Below are 19,172 nucleotides of genomic sequence, written 5' to 3'. Positions count from 1 at the left end.
CAAACACATACTTCACTCCCCTGTAAAAGGATTAATCTTGCAATTTACAGTCTCATCCTGTGAACGTATACTCTGAGTTAAGTCCCCCTGAATTTCATAGAGCTTATTCCAAAGTAAGAGTGCATAGGATTGGGGCCCTAGCGTATAAAAGCATAATATAAAAACAAAGAGCGCCCATCAGAAAACACTTTCTATATAAACATGAATTTTTTGCTGTTCGTGTCAGCAGCAGATATTTAGAAATTCAAAGGGACGGTAAACAAAACTGCTCTAGTTACATAACTTTATCTACTAAAGAGGAAGACTTCCTATCTCAAAGCGTACTGTGCACTATATTGTTGTAAAGTTATTAAAATTCCTAACTCACCATCTTGTTTCACACTTAAAGTAGGCCATCTCAAAATGCAACAAAGTTTTGAAAGTTAGGAACTTCGATCCTAATAACAGTTTTCATCTTTCTTCAGGTCCTCTCCCCCTCCACCCCCCCCCCCGGGATTGAAAACTTGACTGCTTTGATGTTTAACAGTACCTCAAAAATAATCCGGCAGTGTGATCTAAAGCTGGTTTGCAGCTTCTGACACTGAAGTGCACATTTCCTAAGTGACACGCTGTCAGTATAGGAGAAGTTCCAAAGCTTTAGTAAGCGTATTTAGCAAGCTGAGCATTTACTATTATCAGCCTTGTATTTAAGAAAGTAGCCTGCTAGTCATAGGCAAATGCATAGAATTCCATGCAGCCAAGTGAGCAGGCCGGAGGATGAGTTCAGATCACTCCATCCCTTCTCTGCCAAGCCACTAGACTTCCACGCTAGTTGTGGTGTAGACACAGTGGGCACTGGGCAGGCAGAGTGAGGACTGTCCCTCCTTCATGAGTCTTGCTTGATAAAAGGTAAATGTTGTTAAGATGCCAACCGCTTGTGTTTCTACGCTGGCTGCATGGTAATATCTGCATGTTATTTGCAAGCTAATCACTTTTTAAAACAGCTCTTACAAAAATACTAGAAACTGCAACTCAATGAAAAGATAAAAATTCATCACAATAGCCAAATTATGCTTCGCCCCTATGTACAGAACACTTGTGATTTATCCAGAAAACACTTCTGTAAGAAGAAAGAACTAGCAGCTACTACCCATTATAATCTATTTCTGCACAGCAATATTAAGTTTTTAATTTTCCTCTTACATGACTTTTAAAAAGACTGTCAAATCAGGCCAGAAAATCAAGCTTTATACTAAATTTGCTCTACCCAATACCACAGCCTCTCCATCAATATACAGCCTTCTCTCCCTGGCTCAACATATGAATTGGTAAGTTAATATGACTCATCTATTGGCATTGCATCAAACTCGCCCTGAAACAATCAGGGGCCCTCTGCACCAGCTAAAGAATTTACTGACACACACATTATTATGCCAACTTCAGAGAACAAATCACCAATATTAACCTTAAAAACTTTTAAGTAACCGACTAGATTTGCCTTCAATGCACAACCAGTTGCTAACATTCTGATCATTCATTCACTGGAACACTCTGTTGCATTTTAGGGGCCTGGTAATTATTCAGAAACACAAGTTAAAGCTGCTGCCTCTTTAAAGTCTCAGAAAGAATGTTAGCCAATTCTTGCTGGCTGTGTCCTAGGGACTAGCATAGCTCATGACACAGAATTAAGAAACAAAACAACCTTTACTGAAGAAAATTAGGACAGAGACTGAAGTGGCAGACATATCAGCATAACGTTATGATGTGTAGGATTCCATGAGGTAAAGCATCTGCCATTCTGCTTTTAACCATGTTCCATCTCATTTCAATCTCTTTTAAAACAAAAACAAAGTTAATGCTGACAGTATTGGATTCAGGCCACAGTGACCATGACCCAGCTTGATTCAGTTACTTTTCAAGTAGTAAGCAGCAGAAATTGTTGAAATCAGTTCTTTAAAAAGAAACATGATGCCTGCTTGAGCTCCATCTCCTGTAACTAGGAAGTTTAACCACAATGTAGAACTACAGTGGATTTTGTCCCCATCAGTGCACCACCACATGCGCTAGGTTGAGCTGAATGTGAGAGAGCATACTTCAGTTAAAAACTTCGTTATGGAGTATCTATGTAACTAGCTCACACAGGGCATTCTAGAAGAGCAAAAGTTTGGCTATTCCAGATGCTAGCATACAAACTGGTGTTTTGGGGTGTGTGTGGAGAATATCAAGCTAATCCTTACCAAGACCACCTATAGGCTTTCAAAATTCTTCTTTTTTGTTTTATTTACATGTATTTATTTGTAACATAATACGTATAATAAGGCAAAGGTAAAGAGACCCTTGACCATTAGGTCCAGTCATGACTGACTCTGGGGTTGCGGTGCACATCTCGCTTTATTGGCCGAGGGAGCCGGCGTACAGCTTCCGGGTCATGTGGCCAGCATGACTAAGCCACTTCTGGCGAACCCAAGCAGCGCACGGAAATGCCGTTTACTTTCCCGCTGGAGCGGTACCTATTTATCTACTTGCACTTTGACGTGCTTAACAGATGCCAAATAATGCAAAAGTAGGAAGGAATATCTAGAAGTAAACATATAGGAACAGATTTCCACACAAAAATCAACCATAATAAATTAATATCACAACGTTCCAAGGGACACTAATGGGCTTACATTACCCTGTACCTTATTATTCCAGTACATTATAAAAAGGCTCCACTTCTCGATAAATACATTATATTGTTGTCTTCCCCCCTCTGCTTCTCACTGAGCTTTCAATATCTGAACCCCCAGGGAGAAAGTCATGGGCATTGGTACACACTTGGGAGTGCCTTAATTTAATATTTTACTTCATACTGAGGATATTAAGTTTTTGGTAAGATAAACAGGCAGTGGTTTACAGTGTGGGGAGTGGGGGAGAGCAGGTAGGAAAATAACACTATAGGATTTCCCCTCCACTACTGCAATACAATAGAGTTGAACTTCACCCAGTGAGCACTCTAGGCCACCCTCTGCCCTGTTATAAGCGATTCTATGACAAAGCAGTTTTCCACAGATGACTGTTCACACTTTTCTTAAGAACATTCATACAAGGAGATTTCACTGCCTTCCGTAAAATGTTATTCCATTGCTGAACAACTCTAGTAGCGAGGAAAGTTTGTTTTAAATACCTCTTTCCCGAATGCAACCATTGTATCTTGCATCAATGGAAAGGTCTGTTACACTATTATGTTTGATTCTTCCAGCATCTGGGAGGCCGAAAGTAAAAACAGTGTTGGAGGGGTTCAGAACTCTTTGACTATTGAGAGAAGGTGAAGCTGATTCCAACACACAGTGATTTGATGTGCATAGGTTCTGCCAATTCCACTGGTGCACCCTCAGTTCACCCTCATTAGGGGAAAATGGGGAAGGAACAGGACAGGGAAGGGGGGGAAGCAAAGCTAACATTACAGCCTGCTCCAACTGAGCAGTCCCCTCCTCCTGCACAGGGTCACTTGGCACCAACTGCCCTGTGGGACGGATCTTGATGAGCTGGTAAGGTTTACTGTCATCTAATGGTAATGTTATTATTGTATTAGTAGTAGTAGTAGTAGTAGTAGTAAGCTGCCTTGGAAGGATCATTATCATTAAAGATGGGATACTATATAAATAATTGTATTACATTATGAACAACCTCCCCACAGCTGCAACTCCACAGTAATGTTACCTACAATTCTAGTGCACTAGCTTGGATAGAAATAGTAAGTACTCCTAACTGCCTTTTCTAAACAGCAGCTCGATTCACAAAGGCTTTCTGCACAGAAATAATTAAACCTATGCCCCAGCCATATACAAACACAGTTAAAAAGTAAAGTATCACCATTCACAATGCAAAAGCAGTAGTTATATTCAGCACAAAAAATTAAAAATCTGTACATGACACTTGGTATAACTCTCAAAATGGCCATGACAAATATCTTAGGTGGGAAAGCACGAGGAAATACAATTTACAAAAGGTCACAAGACATTTATTTGTGTCTTCTACTGGCTCAAGTCAGAAACGGAACTTCATTAGAAATTCCCTCTTAGCCTATAATGCACATGGACATTTAAAGCTTTTGTTCTAAACTGAACCATTGTTAAATATTTAAAAGGCACAATGCAAAACCACAATTTGGCAATTGGGGGTAACCTCAGGAGTCATGCACCCCCATCTTCCCCCATCACTTACTCCAGCTACAGATCGGAATGAAAACCAAAGTGGCAAACAATGGTCAGCACCTTGAATCCAACCAATAACCAACCAGATTTTCAACTGTGAGCCTAGGCACAATGGAGCCACGGGTAAGGTGGGGCAGATATGACATTAGTTGCAACAAAACACAGGACAACAGTATTGGGATTTAAAGAGGCCACAATTTTACAGATGTCAGAACTTTTTGGTGCCGGCATTGGTTTTGTATCCTAACATCAACTAGCCTGACTCCTGGCAGATGCTTAGCAGGGTTAACCAAGGCTGAAGGTTGCCCTATGATGTACATCAAATTGGGCTAACCCCCCTGCCCAAGGATCCCGTTAAAGGGTTACCCTGATACTGTGGAGCAGGGTGAGGTCCGCCCACTCTTGCTCAATGAAAGCTAAGAATCCAACCCAATGCCTTATCTGCCAAAATTTGTGACTGTTGCTATGAGGTAGGCGAAGCCCCCAGACAGGCCCAATTAGTCTGCACACAAATGAGTCTGCCTGGCCCTGAATACAGTGACCGACGGCTTCCTCAGCAGAGCTCCCCCATGGGATGTGCCTGCATACTATTGGGCAGCCCAAAAACATATAGAATAAGGGAAGAGTGAGCAGGGAATCCCAAGATGAACTGAGGCTGGGACCATGGCACAACTGGCTTTTATAGCCAGGGAGCGGACCAGAGGGAATTTTTTTTCCCTTCTGGTCCACACCCAAGGCACGCCTCATAATACACCCGCAACTGGTCGCAGCCACAGATGAGCCCCAGCATACAACACAGCCAGCAGAGGAGGACAAGTTGAGAGAAAGAGGGGCATCCAGCCATAGCTGTTAAGGCCAGCAACTTCCACCTCCTACCATGTGGAAGTAAGCGGGATTTTTAAAAAAGAATCAAATACATCTGGAGTTCAATAACTAAACCTAGTATCTTATTTTGACAGGCACATTGTAACAAGCGTGATCATTTCACTTGTGCAACACTTCGAATGTCCAATGTCTTCCTACTTCTACATTAGTCTGCCTCACAAATTTCCAGTACCACATTGCACTAGATAAACTTTATCTATGACTGGTGCATCCAATATTTATTTTTGTTTTGCTATATACATCAAACCAGAGCCAAAAAGTGTTGGATGCCCACACTTATTTTCACACATGGGAAAAAAATTAGCAGTTTTTGTGGTAGCTGGGAGAAGACGTATCTTTAGAAGATGCTATTAAAAATATACCAGTTTCCCTACCTGTTTCTCACTCAAAGCTGTGATTTTGGCTTGGAGTTCATGAAGCTGCTTCTTCAGATCAGCATTCTGTTTAGAAAGGGAGAGAAAAAAAGTATCTGTGAGAAAGCTCTTTCAATTCTTAATAAAGAATAGTAGTAGGACTCTAAAACTCATAGGAATGCTATAAATAAAGCGCCTCTAGGTTGTAACCAATGGGACTGCTTAAACAGCACAACAGTGAAGCCTATTTGAACTGCCTGGTGCTACAGTTTTATGGCTCTTTTCAATATTTAGCATCATTTGGGTGGCATTTTCATGTATTTCATGAAGACATGAAATGCCATTTAAGACTTAATTAACAAGGACATCAAGGAGTACCCTACAATATGCTCCACATTTTCTTTCAGTGATGTGCACCACTAAAGAAAAATGAAATTATTTTTAAAGATACATCTAACATTAAACCACCACCACATTCCAAAGGCTATTTCACACTTAAAACCTTCTGAACCAGAATGTGCCTATAGTATACATGAGGTGAAAGAAAATGAATGCACCTCCAATGTTACAATTTTGGTGAACTAAATAAACAAACCACTACCTTCCTCATGATATGGTTTTTAAGAATCTTCTTGTGAACAAAACAATGTCAGAAATATTATTGAGACCGTTTACTTAATATATGACCTGATGAACTTTTCTATTTCACTTTGTGAAAAATGCAACAAGAGGAATGTTTGTATACTGAGTTCAGGAATGAAGAGTGTGAACAAAACATATTTACCTGTGGATCCTGCTTCATTTGGGCAACCAGTTTCTAAAATAGAAGACAGTGGTATTAGTACTGCATGTGCTTTACTGAAAGTTCTGCAAGCAAAACCTATACAGTGCTCCTTGACTAAAACTGGATTTTTCATAAAAGGTGTTGCTTATTTCTGCCACCCTTATTCACATGTTTAAGTATGCTGCTACTAGGGATAAAGCTGGGTAAGCTAAACTAAAACTACAATCTTAAACTAATATGAAAAGCAACACAGACAATCAGTTCGGTTGTAAAAAAAAGCTATCTATATAATAAAAAACTACAGAATTTCCTTCATGTGGTCTTGGTTGAGGGACAGAAGTCAAAGAACAAACTTTGCTGCATCCCTTGCCCTGCTTCTTTGTGCTACTTTTATATACTTAAATTGTAAGTCAGAAAGCAGGGGCTTGTTACTGGTGTTAGCAAAAGCACCTAGTATTTTGGTGTTTTACAAATAAATGAAAACAATAATTCTGTAAGAACTGGCACTTCAGGTTAAGTTTCCCGCCTCACACACGAAAATCTCCAAAGAACCTAATAAACTCCTCAGGTATTCTGCTTCTCTGGGTACTTTTTCATATTTTTAAAAAGTCAGTATAAAAACCAAGTGGCATAGGAAGTTTGTTCCATCTGGGAGAGCACATTAGAAATATTCCCTCTGACCACTTGATCCTTGGTCTTGATACGAAGCTTATTCAGTGATTTTAAAAGGCTTGCTGGCGAATTAAACTGTGTAATCCAGCTAAATTACAGGAGATAATGGCTTGAATAGATAAATTAACTTCTCATAGCATTATAAATCTGCTAGGTTAATACATATAGAATATGTGTTTGATCTATCAAAATTAATTAAATTGGCACTAGTAAACAATTTTGCACTATACCTATATGAGGATTTAGTGATCTTTCCCACAGTTCCTAACAATACTTTCACTCTATATGAGCAGCACGACAACATCATTCTAAATAAAACGGTATACTGCTGAGGGGCGGGGGGAATTGATGTCCCATTTGGTTACCTCTCCCCAACACATGAGCACACAGAGAGAGTAGTTTTTGGAAGCAGAAATGCACTATCTATAATAGTCTCCTCATGTCTCGCCTGACAGAACACACTTTCATGCAAAGAACACAGGTACCATTGAATTCAAAGGAGAAGCTTGTGCTTTAAAGCAGAAAGGTATTGACCATTACATTCCCACAACTATTTAATGCTGAAGTTATTCTAATTCTGGGGTGAGCGAAGTCTGTCAAAATTTGCTTTTGATGTATTTAAGAATACTTTCTTTTGTAGGTTAATAATTTGAATTTAGAGGGACACAAACTCTGAATTGCCAAAATTGCAGGAATGGACAAAATAAACCTGAGATGCATTTTTCTTCACCCCACAGTCACTTGTTAGAAGATTTGCAGCTTTCTTTCTTTCTTTTTTCGTTCCGATCCATCTTTCTTGTTTGAAAGTGACAAAGATGCTAAGGGATCAAAAATGGCAATGAGCATGTGAACTCTGTTTATTATTCTGTCAAGGGCTGACAGCGCTCTGATGAGTGTGTGGCCAAAGCAAGGGGGGAGGAGACTGACCTGGGAGAGGGTGTCAGCAATTATGCGGTTCAGTGCCACTCATGAGGCAGGAGCCAGAGCAGGGGGGAAGAAGAAGGAGGACAGCTGTTAGGGATGAACAGGGGGCGACACAGGACCTGCCAGAGGTGCAGGAAGAGGCTGATCAGGCCTCACCATCCTCTATGCCATTGTCTTCTAGAAACAGGAGGAACTTGAAGAGGGAAGAGTTGTTGTTTTTTGTGGGGGTTTTCCTCGTTCTTTTTGTATGTTCCGTTTTTGTTTGTTTGTTTGTTTGTTTGTTTGTATAGTGTTATTTTGGACTCAATGCTTGTAATTTTTGTTATGATTCTGCATTGAAAATAATATAAAAAAAGAAGAGGGAAGAGCCACAACCACTTCCATGCAGGAGATGTCTCAGGTTATGTGTGTGCAACCCGTCAGAGAAGGGTATATAAGAAGAAGAGTTTGGATTTGATATCCCGCCTTTCACTCCCCTTCAGGAGTCTTAAAGCGGCTAACATTCTCCTTTCCCTTCCTCCCCCCCAACAAACACTCTGTGAGGTGAGTGGGACTGAGAGACTTCAAAGAAGTGTGACTGGCCCAAGGTCACCCAGCAGCTGCATGTGGAGGAGCAGAGACGCGAACCCGGTTCCCCAGATTAGGAGACTACCGCTCTTAACCATTACACCACACTGGCTCCCTTATAAGCCAGCGGGGGGTGGGGGTGGAGATCATGGTCCCACTGTTGTTGCAACGCTCCACAGGGCCCAGACGTGTGGGCAACTGCCTAGAGGCTAGAAGCCCATGTGTACATGGAGTACAGTGGAAGCTGCTGTAAATGCTTCTCTTGTCAATAAAGACTTAACTATGCCTTCCTTAGCTGGGGTGGGGCCAGTACATAAACCTATACGTAAAGACTTAGACCCAATACTTACCTCCCTCCAAGTGAGTGGAAGTGCTTCCAATATTCATTTACCGGGGGGGGGGGGAGTTGTCCCCCTATCCAAGAGCCACTTGTGCCCACTGGAAAACTGCCCCAGGACAGTAAGGCTTTTCCAAATTGTGTGCAATGTCATGATGTGAGAGAATGAGTGCCTCACCCACAACCTGTATATGAGTGGTGCTTACGTTTGTGCAAGCAAAGTCTTGGATTCAACCCAGCAAGAGTCGTATACATGTGAAAGACTGAGGCTTTCACATGCTGTTTAACTATATCCAGTATCCAGAGCTGTATGTATTGCCTTGGTTACTGAGTTGGAACTATGCATGAAAGACAATCACATAGTTAGTGCTATCAGCTTTGTAGTGCTGATCTCCAGTTGGAGATGATGACTGACACAATCAAGCTGACCTGACAAACCATATAATGGGTGGATAATCGTTTTCAGACGCGTACATATGTTGCTCCCTGAAAATGGTCTGTTTTTTGCACTCTATATTTAGAATCAAAATATTTCAGTTCCAGCTATACAGTGGTGCCTCGCAAGACGAAATTAATTCGTTCCGCAAGTCTCTTCGTCTTGCGAGTTTTTCGTCTTGCGATGCACGGTTTTCCATAGGAATGCATTGAAAATCAATTAATGCGTTCCTATGGAAAAAGCCTTCCCCCGACCTCTTCTGGCGGGCGGCATTTTAAAATCGCCCGGGACAGCGGAGGACTTCTCCGCTGTCCGGGGCGATTTAAAAGCCCCTGGGAAGGCAGGCAGGGGGGACAAAGGCTTTCCCGCCCGGCCGCCCGGCTTCGGGACATCGTTCCGATGCCGGGCGGCTGGGGGAGGCTTTCCTGCCCCACCGCCCGGCATCGGGACGATGCCCCGATGCCGGGCGGCTGGGGGAGGCGTTCCTGCCCCACCGCCCGGCATCGGGACGATGCCCCGATGCCGGGCGGCTGGGGGAGGCTTTCCTGCCCCACCGCCCGGCATCGGGACCATGCCCCGAAGCCGGGCGGGGGGGGGAGGCTTTCCCGCCCGGCCGCCCGGCTTCGGGACATCGTTCCGATGCCGGGCGGCTGGGGGAGGCTTTCCTGCCCCACCGCCCGGCATCGGGACGATGCCCCGAAGCCGGGCGGCTGGGGGAGGCGTTCCTGCCCCACCGCCCGGCATCGGGACGATGCCCCGAAGCCGGGCGGGGGGGGGAGGCTTTCCCGCCCGGCCGCCCGGCTTCGGGACATCGTTCCGATGCCGGGCGGCTGGGGGAGGCTTTCCTGCCCCACCGCCCGGCATCGGGACGATGCCCCGAAGCCGGGCGGCTGGGGGAGGCGTTCCTGCCCCACCGCCCGGCATCGGGACGATGCCCCGAAGCCGGGCGGGGGGGGGAGGCTTTCCCGCCCGGCCGCCCGGCTTCGGGACATCGTTCCGATGCCGGGCGGCTGGGCGAGGCTTTCCTGCCCCACCGCCCGGCATCGGGACGATGCCCCGATGCCGGGCGGCTGGGGGAGGCTTTCCTGCCCCACCGCCCGGCATCGGGACGATGCCCCGAAGCCGGGAGGGGGGGGAGGCTTTCCCGCCCGGCCGCCCGGCTTCGGGACATCGTTCCGATGCCGGGCGGCTGGGGGAGGCTTTCCTGCCCCACCGCCCGGCATCGGGACGATGCCCTGAAGCCGGGCGGCTGGGGGAGGCGTTCCTGCCCCACCGCCCGGCATCGGGACGATGCCCCGATGCCGGGCGGCTGGGGGAGGCGTTCCTGCCCCACCGCCCGGCATCGGGACGATGCCCCGAAGCCGGGCGGGGGGGGAGGCTTTCCCGCCCGGCCGCCCGGCTTCGGGACATCGTTCCGATGCCGGGCGGCTGGGGGAGGCGTTCCTGCCCCACCGCCCGGCATCGGGATGATGCCCCGTAGCCGGGCGGGGGGGAGGCTTCAAAAGCCGTCCGGGGGCTTTTAAATCGCCCCGGACAGTCCCGGGGCGATTTAAAAGCCCCCGGTTAGGCAGGCAGGGGGGGCAAAAGTCTTTGCCCCCCCTGCCTGCCTTCAAAAGCCGTCCGGAATAGCGGGAAGCGCTTCCCTGCTATCCCGGACCGCTTTTAAAATGCTGGCGGTGGGGAGCAAAGCCTTTCGCCCCCGCCGGCCTTCCTGGACCTCTTCTGAAGTCCGGAGGGGGGGGAAGGCTTTGCTCCCCACCGCCAGCATTTAAAAAAAGGTCCCCGAGATTTCCCTATGGGCTTTCGTCTTGCGATGCAAGCCCATAGGGAAAATCGTCTAGCGAAGCGTCGCAAAAACCGAAAAACCCTTTCGTCTTGCGGGTTTTTCGTCTTGCGAGGCATTCGTCTAGCGGGGCACCACTGTATCTGCATACATGAAAGCTTGCAGATCACTGACACAATAGTCTTATAAAGCACATACAAACCAGATAATCCCATAGAGTTCAAATGCACCTAGTCACAAATAAATGTGTATATGATTGCAACTATGTGAAAGATCCATCAACTGCATCTCTCAAAAAAACTTGTTATTTCAGTGCTAATTCTACTACTTCAAATGCAAACTCAAACTCTTAAGAGATTATCCTGGACAAGTTTGACATGGTTTGGTAATCTGAAGGCAAGAGCTGTTGGCCTTTATATTTACATGTCCTGCATAAGGCCAAGTCATGCACAACTTGTGAAGAACTGTTCTCCATATTTTGTTTTGTCTTAAATGTCTCACTTCTGTAAATAATTCCACACAACCATTTTTCTCAGTCTGCATATAAGTCAGTGTTACCAGTGAGCTGGTCAACTACATGAGAGAAATATTTATTTATGTACAGACCCACAGCATCTACCTTAACGTTAGAAAATGGTGTCAGAATTGTCTACAAGAGCTTTGATTTAGTCTGAAAAGAACTCAGGTCTGAGAGGATAAAGTTGACTGTGCAGCTGAATTTACATTCAGAGATACCCACAATGCTGTTAGCAATGTCTATGCAAACAATGCAATCAATGACAGGATCTGTCTAGCAAAGATTATTTTCTATAAAAATATGTTCAATGAATATCCCAAGTCTGATGGATCTTTCACAATTACAAAAATCTATACAAATTTACTCGTGACTAGTTCCCACTGACCTTAGTGGGCCTCACCTGCTCCATTTGGGGTGTAGGACTGTGTACTTTCTGAGCAATTTGCACGTTTCCATGTGCATAAATGTTCTCCACAGCGTAGGGAGGAAGAGAGGGGTAGAATGTCCCACCATGCAAGGAGAAATTCTTGCACTGGTGGAATTTTCATTTAGCACTATGTTAGATTCCATTCAAATTATTTTTATACTGAGCTTTTGCATAAATTACATAAAAGTTCCACAAAAATTGAACCTACTAAGAAGTAACACAGAAATAGAGGCTGGTTTATTGCTTTGACATTAGAAACAGGCTGGAAATTGTCAAACTTGAGTTCTTAAAACAAGTACACTGTACAATAAGTAAACCATGCCTGCCATCTATTGTTTAGAGTTAACCATGTTGAAATCTAGAAGTAAACCACTTTGAAATATACCCAATGTAAAATATAACTGATCCACTGGCTCATAATATATTTTCAACACAGTCATCAGAACTGAATGAACTGGAAGACAGAAAATTCAGAGTATATCTTTGTTTGAGATTCTGTCCTGCCATGCTATGCAGCACATATGAGAAGCATATCATCTTTTTTAAAAAAAAGAAAAAGAAAAAGAAGAGGAAGAGTTTGGATTTGATATCCGCTTTTTCACTACCCTAAGGAGTCTCAAAGCGGCTAACATTCTCCTTTCCCTTCCTCCCCCACAACAAACACTCTGTGAGGTGAGTGGGGCTGAGAGACTTCAGAGAAGTGTGACTAGCCCAAGGTCACCCAGCAGCTGTTGTTTTATTGATTGGAGTTTAGAAATTATTGTAACTGTTGAGTGGATTTCTGTTTATATTTGAAATGCTGATATTTAATATTCTACATTATTTTAATGAATGTTGAATGTTATTTTATATGCATGTTGTATATTGTATTATGCATATTGTCTTATTTATATGATGTTAGCCGCTCTGAGCCCGGCGTTGGCTGGGGAGAGCGGGATACAAATAAAAATTTATTATTATTATTATTATTATTATTATTATTATTATTATTACACCACACTGGCTCATCCAAAAAAAAAAAATCTGGAATGTAGCCTATAACATGTATAGGCTGTTGCCACGTTTCAACAAACCACAATTGTGAGGATGGCAGTTAAAGCCATTATATATCAGGCAGGCACTTTCTCTTACTGCCTTTTCAGTGGCTCTTTCAACAATACTTTTAAATAGAGATCTTTATCCCAGTTGGTAACTGTACTGGATCTGAATTGGTTTTATGTATGTGCTGCTTTTTGAGACTGTTTTTATATTTATTATTGATGTTGTTGTTTTTAATGTGTTACATATGCAATTGCTTTAACTGTTTTTATACATATACCGGTAATTGTTTTATATATGTTTTTATTATATTGCAAATTGCTTTGGGATAACTCAGGGGAAGCAAATCCTAACCACCACCACAACACAACAACACCACCACCCTGAAAATAATAAACCACCACCCTGAGCCTTGGCATTGCTTAGAGGATCCTCAACACTTGAATTAGAGACCATTTTCCACCAGCTCAGGCAGGGAGATAGTAGACAGCAAGATGGTCAGTTCACAGAATTCTCTCATTTGTCCTTACTGTTCCACACCTACTACAAACACTTAAAATTGGGACTCAGCCAGAATTAGATCCTGGAGGGAAACTAGAACCCCTATACACTATAGCAATCTTACCTAACCTACGCTGGGGGTTCACCGAAAACCCAATTGACACAGCTGAAAATGTTCCTCACAGCTCAGCTGCCCAGGTCCTGATAATAAATGTAGGCCGGGTTGGTTCTAATGACTCTATTCTAAAGTTATAAGAATTGTCTTAAAGGTGTTTCTTCAGAGGAAAAGCTTGTTAACTTAGTAGGATTATGTCCTTAGAGCTCTGAAAATCCAAACACGAATAAGACTCAATTTTTAAAAAAATAAATAAAAAACACACGCTTTCATCTACAAACATGCTGTATTTACTATTTTCAAAAGTTCTACACAAAACTTCCCATGAAATCATTTTAGCAACACCTACCTACCCACTAGAATGCCCTCTCAGTAATATCAGACAAGCACCATCTCTATTATCTTCTTGGTGACTATGGAAGATCTTCCTTTGCCCCCATAAGCCTTTTAAATGAAGGTTTTATTTTGGATTTTATATACGTTTGTAAAGTTGATATTTGTAAGTGAAGTTTCTGTTGTTCAAGGTGTTGTTCATGGAAAACAATTCATAAACGAAATGAAGTCAATATAGTCCACATTTCTTTTTCTTTTTAATGTTGTATAAGGATTGGAGATGTTAAATTCAGAGTGAATAGTTGCAATTTATGAGCTGAAAAGGGAGGAGAAAAATTGTAAGACCTGTTGCTGCTACTCCAAAGGGCCCGTTTGTTGTATGCTTGCTCTGTTTATCATACTTTGGGAAAACTTGGATTGTGAGTTCAGCTAATAGAGAAAATTATGAGTTAGAGAGACTAGAAAATATTGGGACAACAAAAACAACTAAGCCCTTTAATCACTTTTTTATCTTTATGAATTGTAATTTTTAATTTCTTCTAGCTCTCTTCTACCCTAAGCTTTTAATTATCCAAATTACTCCAACTATAAGCACCATGGGGACAGAAGTATTTGTGTCGTGTCCGGGGAAAGCAGATGAAAACCACTTTGAGCTCACAATATATGGTGGGCTATGAAGTCAATAAATTAAAACAGATAAAATGTGCACTATAGCATGATACTTACAAGCACACCAGAACTTAAGAATCAAGCAACTATTAGTATTTGGTCTGAACTCCTGAAGTCGAACAACCCCTTTTACTATTTCAAGTAAGATACACAAGGCAGAGAATGCAATTTACCTGGTGAACCTGAATTTCCACTTTCAGAGCCTCCTGTAGAGTCTGCAACTCCATTCTCTACCTTCTCCACTTTCTTGAGCTGTTGAGGTTACTAAATCCCCACCACCTTCAGACACTTGCTTCAGAGTAAAGGAAATATTCTGTTCTTTACGCTGCAGCTGCAAAATATATTGTTACTTTCATCAGGAAAGGGGGGTGGGGCCATCAACTTGTCATATATTATACAAGATTCTTGTCTTTTATCTCAAGGCTTTGTAATGGAGGGCACGTGCCCAACACAGTGGATCCCCTTGCAGCATAGCTGTGTTAAAAAGCTCAAGAGCTAAGAACTACATGTTAATTCAGAAGCAAGTTTGACCAAGCAACTTATTTTCACAGTGATATATTAAATTACACAAATGAGAACAGGCTATATACCGTATTTTTCGTCCCAAAGGACGCACCTACTTTTTTGTGGGGGGAATAAAGGGGGGAAAAAATTCCTTTATTTCCCACCCAAAACCAGGTCAGGGAACAGTGGGATGGCAGTGCTGCGCCTCCCCGCTGTCCCCCGAGCTTGTGGGGCTGGCCGTTGTCTGCCCAGCGCGAGGGGTGCTCTGTTTCAGGGCGCCCCGCGCGTCGGGCGGCAGGCTGCTATCCGCAGCATGGGAAGCCCTGCGGGAACTCCCGCAGGGCTCCCCACGCTGCGGATGTCTGCCCGGCGCCATGGGAGCTCTGCTTCAGGGCGCCCCACGCGCCCCCCAGTGCGCAAGGCTTGCCGACACCTGCGCGAAGCACAGGGCGTCTTCTGAAGGGCGCCCCGTGCTCCGCGCTGCAGGCTGCCGCCCGCAAGCGTGCAAGGCTTGCGGATAGCTTCCTGGAGCCTGGAGAGCGAGAGGTGTCGGTGCGCACCGACGCCTCTCGCTCTCCAGGCTTCAGCGAAAGCCTGCATTCGCCCCATAGGACGCACACACATTTCCCCTTCATTTTTGGAGGGGGAAACGTGCGACCTATAGGGCGAAAAATACGGTATACATTCACAAGTAGCAATTAGGCAGATGTATATCAATATTAGTGTACTTCGTGCAAATAAAATGGCATTGAATGAGTAGATTAACAAGAACAGCTCTTCTTACATCTAATTTATAAGGCAGTTAGAACTACTTTCAAAATCAAAATGCTTAGCAAGTCATACAAATCAGTTAACTAAAAACAAAACAAAACTATACAGTTGACTTGAAACTTGAGTGGGGTTAGGTTCTGGGGATTGTACATGGAGCCAAAATTGCATATAGCCAGAACAACCCAGGAACCACCCCCACAAAACCTTTCTGGAGCCGTCACACCAAGCGGGCCTTACCCCCCCACACACACACACCCCGCAAGGCTTTGAAGGCTCTTGCACTGGCTCTGGGAAGCCCCCACAATATTTTGCAGGAACCTCCCAGAGCCCGCGTGAGAACTTCCCAGGGCCCAGGAAGCATGTGTTCAATTTGTCTAACTACATGCTGGTTAAATGCACACAAGTTGCAAGTCAGCTGTAACAGTGAACATTGTACCTATCATGTTTGGATTTATTTGGTCAAGTTTGACATGAACGTGACAGAAAGTGCTTCAAGTCCCTTATCTATAATACTAGAATAAGAAATGAACATTTTACACAACAAATCTTCATTGCTTATTTTAGGGATTTCACTAAACAAAACGTTTATTCTGACTAGAAGTTCAACATAACCAAAAGAGGGGGGGGGGAGAAAATAGCTTACCAGTTTTGGAAAACAAGTATTCTCTTCAGCTCTGTTTCCCCCCTACAAAAAAGAAACAAGGAGGAATCAGCAAATAGTACAGTTAACAAAAAATGCATTCAGACTGCCAAACAAATATTTTTAAGGAAATTATGGCAAGTCAGAAAAAAGAGAGAAGTTTAATATATCAAGGAAAAGTTCTATTACAGTCTGTGCTAAACCAGAAAGGAGTTAAAATTCCTTTGCCAAATGGACAAAAAAAAGGGGGGGGAGTAGAAACTATTCAACCTCCCTCATTCTTGTATGTTTATTAAAACTAAATTAAACCAGAATCAGAATCCCAAGAAGGAAGAAAACACCTAAAAGGCCAAATGTCTACCAATTACCCTAGGCTGCACAAAACCTGCCACAACCACACCCTTAAGATCCTACCTACACTCCAAACATTAGGATGACGCTTGGCCTTGTGGCACACTTAAAGCAGTTTCCAAAAGACAACTCCTCCCTTTGGGGAGATGCCACCCATGTTGGCCTGGCTAAAAGGCTTCCCAGCCAGCAGATGTCAGAATTGGGGGGTGTATTCAGTTACAATATGCCTGGGACATCTCTCCAGCCAAGCAAATGGCAGACAAAATGGCAGTGTAGAAACAAATGTAGAGCTTGGACCAGATGACAACAAAACAGCTTGCCTGCTCCATGGTTGTCCTGGCTGCTGTGCCTGTCTGCTCTGCCTGTTTGAAAAGCATCCAGGTAGGAAAACTAAATGGAGCTTGGGTCCTGGCATTGCTAGGGACCATGTATAGGCATAGTACTGTATTTAAGACCACAGCCTCCACCCCACAAGTACTACTCACAGTTTGAAATAGCCAGCATCAAAGAAAGGAAGTTAAATTTCCATTGCTCCTACATTCATGAGAGCATAAGATGCTAAATAAAGACCACAAACAGTTATTCTTAATGATATTTTTTGTGCTTACTGTTCATTGACTCTACTTGCCGAAGTTTGGACTTTTATTTCTCCATAACTCAGATTCTGAACAAAGCCAGTACAATTTAAAAACAAACAAATACAACAGGAAGAAAATACTGCAATCTTTGAGAGTGGCTTCTTTTTTCAACTTGCAACATTACCCAATGACTTCAGGGAAGGCAACATAACCTTCCCTACAGTGGCAATTTCTACCCAAGATCTAGAGAATAATGAATTGGAACCAGCTAATCTAAAATTTAAAAAACCCACAATTTAAAGCAACAGACATGGGTGCATAGTATTCTCAACAGACACCAACACTTTGTTTCTTGACTATCTTATCACATAAGCATTATGTCATATGGGTATAGCTTATATGCTTCTCATTTTTTTCCACCCTACAAAAATGTGAGAGACTTGAGGAAGCTCATGTGCAGAAGAGCAGGAAATCAGCTGGACTGTGGAGCTCCACACTATCTCAAACTTGCTTATCTCCCCCTGCAGCAAATCTTCTACCACACAATTGCAGGTTTCTAGACCCCAATCAAGATGTTGGTCTTGTCGTTTAAAGTTTGGGACTTCTCAGAGTTCCTCCACCATCTGCAGTCTAGTGGGTTGATAGAGAAAGGGTTTTGAAGTGGTAGCACCCCAGCTCTGGAAAGCTCCAAAGACAGATTTGCCAGGTAGCTTCAGACTTAAAACTTTTTTCTTGTGCAGATCTGCTTTCAACTTTACTGTGTGCATGTTTAATTTTTTTGTACTTTATTTTATGCAAACTGCCCTGATAACTAGATTAAAGGGTCGGGTATGAATTTGAATGGATGCAGTCAGGCTCTTGGGGCACAGTGCTGGCTCAGGCACCTGACAACCCCTTCCTATTTTGGTTTATGGAGTTAGAGGGGATGCAGATACTGTAACTGCATGGAGTTTATGCAGAAAACATATGTATCACATATGGCAAACAATTCATGCACCTTACAGAAAGACAACAAACTAAATCATATAGCTCAGTCAGTAGAGCATGAGACTCTTAATCTCAGGGTTGTGGGTTCGAGCCCCACGTTGGGCAAAAGATTCCTGCATTGAAGGGATTGAACTAGATGACCTTGGTGGTCCCTTCCAACTCTACAGTTCTATGATATACCTTTAGAAAGCGTTTTCCTCTGCATGGTGTGAGTTACTTATTACTATTAAATCCAACTTTGGCCCCCAATATTCGTTCTGCAGTTCAAATTTAATACTTTTTAAACCAGAGGAGAACAGAATATTTTCTACCAACTTTGTTGCATGTCTCAAAATACCTGTAACAGTTATGTTTAAGCACATGAAGTGACAAAAATGTATTTCAGGATAAGTTCAGAGCTAAAATTATCTGAAGAGTGGAATTCTGAGGTATTCATTGACTACAGTATACACACACACACACACACACATGCTTGTTATTCCACATATATTTTTCTTTCTTCGATCATGTAAATCAAAGCAGAATACATGAGACTGCCAGAGATGCCAATAAAAATCAATGCCTTCTGCATCAGTTCTGTATGCAACCTCACCTATGTGGTTACTATACAAGCAAGACTCAAGAAGAACAATCAAGTGCCACTAAGCAAGAAGCTCTCACATACTAGAAAGCAAACTTTGCATATCTCTGTACTCAGAGAACATTCAAATGCTCATGTTGAAACATTTTAAAAATAAACAAACCAGGGCTTTTTTCCAGCTGGAACTCACTGGAACTCAGTTCTGGCACCTTTCAGGTGGGTGCCATTGCCATTATAAGAGAACA

General features: G+C 43.2%; 1 protein-coding gene across 5 annotated transcripts in view; it reads right to left on the bottom strand.

Annotated features, from left to right (window-relative positions):
• Window positions 1-19,172, bottom strand: part of PHF21A (PHD finger protein 21A) — a 136,975-nt gene that overhangs the window by 75,431 nt on the left and 42,372 nt on the right. For all 5 annotated transcript variants that reach the window (XM_081906037.1, XM_081906036.1, XM_081906035.1 and 2 more), the window contains exons 2-5: window positions 16,435-16,476; window positions 14,690-14,847; window positions 6,198-6,230; window positions 5,435-5,500 (exon numbers count right to left, since the gene is read on the bottom strand). In XM_081906037.1, coding sequence (XP_081762163.1) covers window positions 5,435-5,500; window positions 6,198-6,230; window positions 14,690-14,743 — 153 coding nt within the window. In that variant the 5' untranslated portion in view covers window positions 14,744-14,847; window positions 16,435-16,476. The remainder of the gene's footprint in view (window positions 1-5,434; window positions 5,501-6,197; window positions 6,231-14,689; window positions 14,848-16,434; window positions 16,477-19,172) is intronic.

The sequence above is a fragment of the Podarcis melisellensis genome, assembly GCF_964234715.1.
Source record: "Podarcis melisellensis genome assembly, chromosome: 1".
Lineage (NCBI taxonomy): Eukaryota > Metazoa > Chordata > Lepidosauria > Squamata > Lacertidae > Podarcis > Podarcis melisellensis.
Note: the sequence above shows the minus strand (reverse complement) of the source record. Positions and strands in the feature narration are given on the sequence as shown.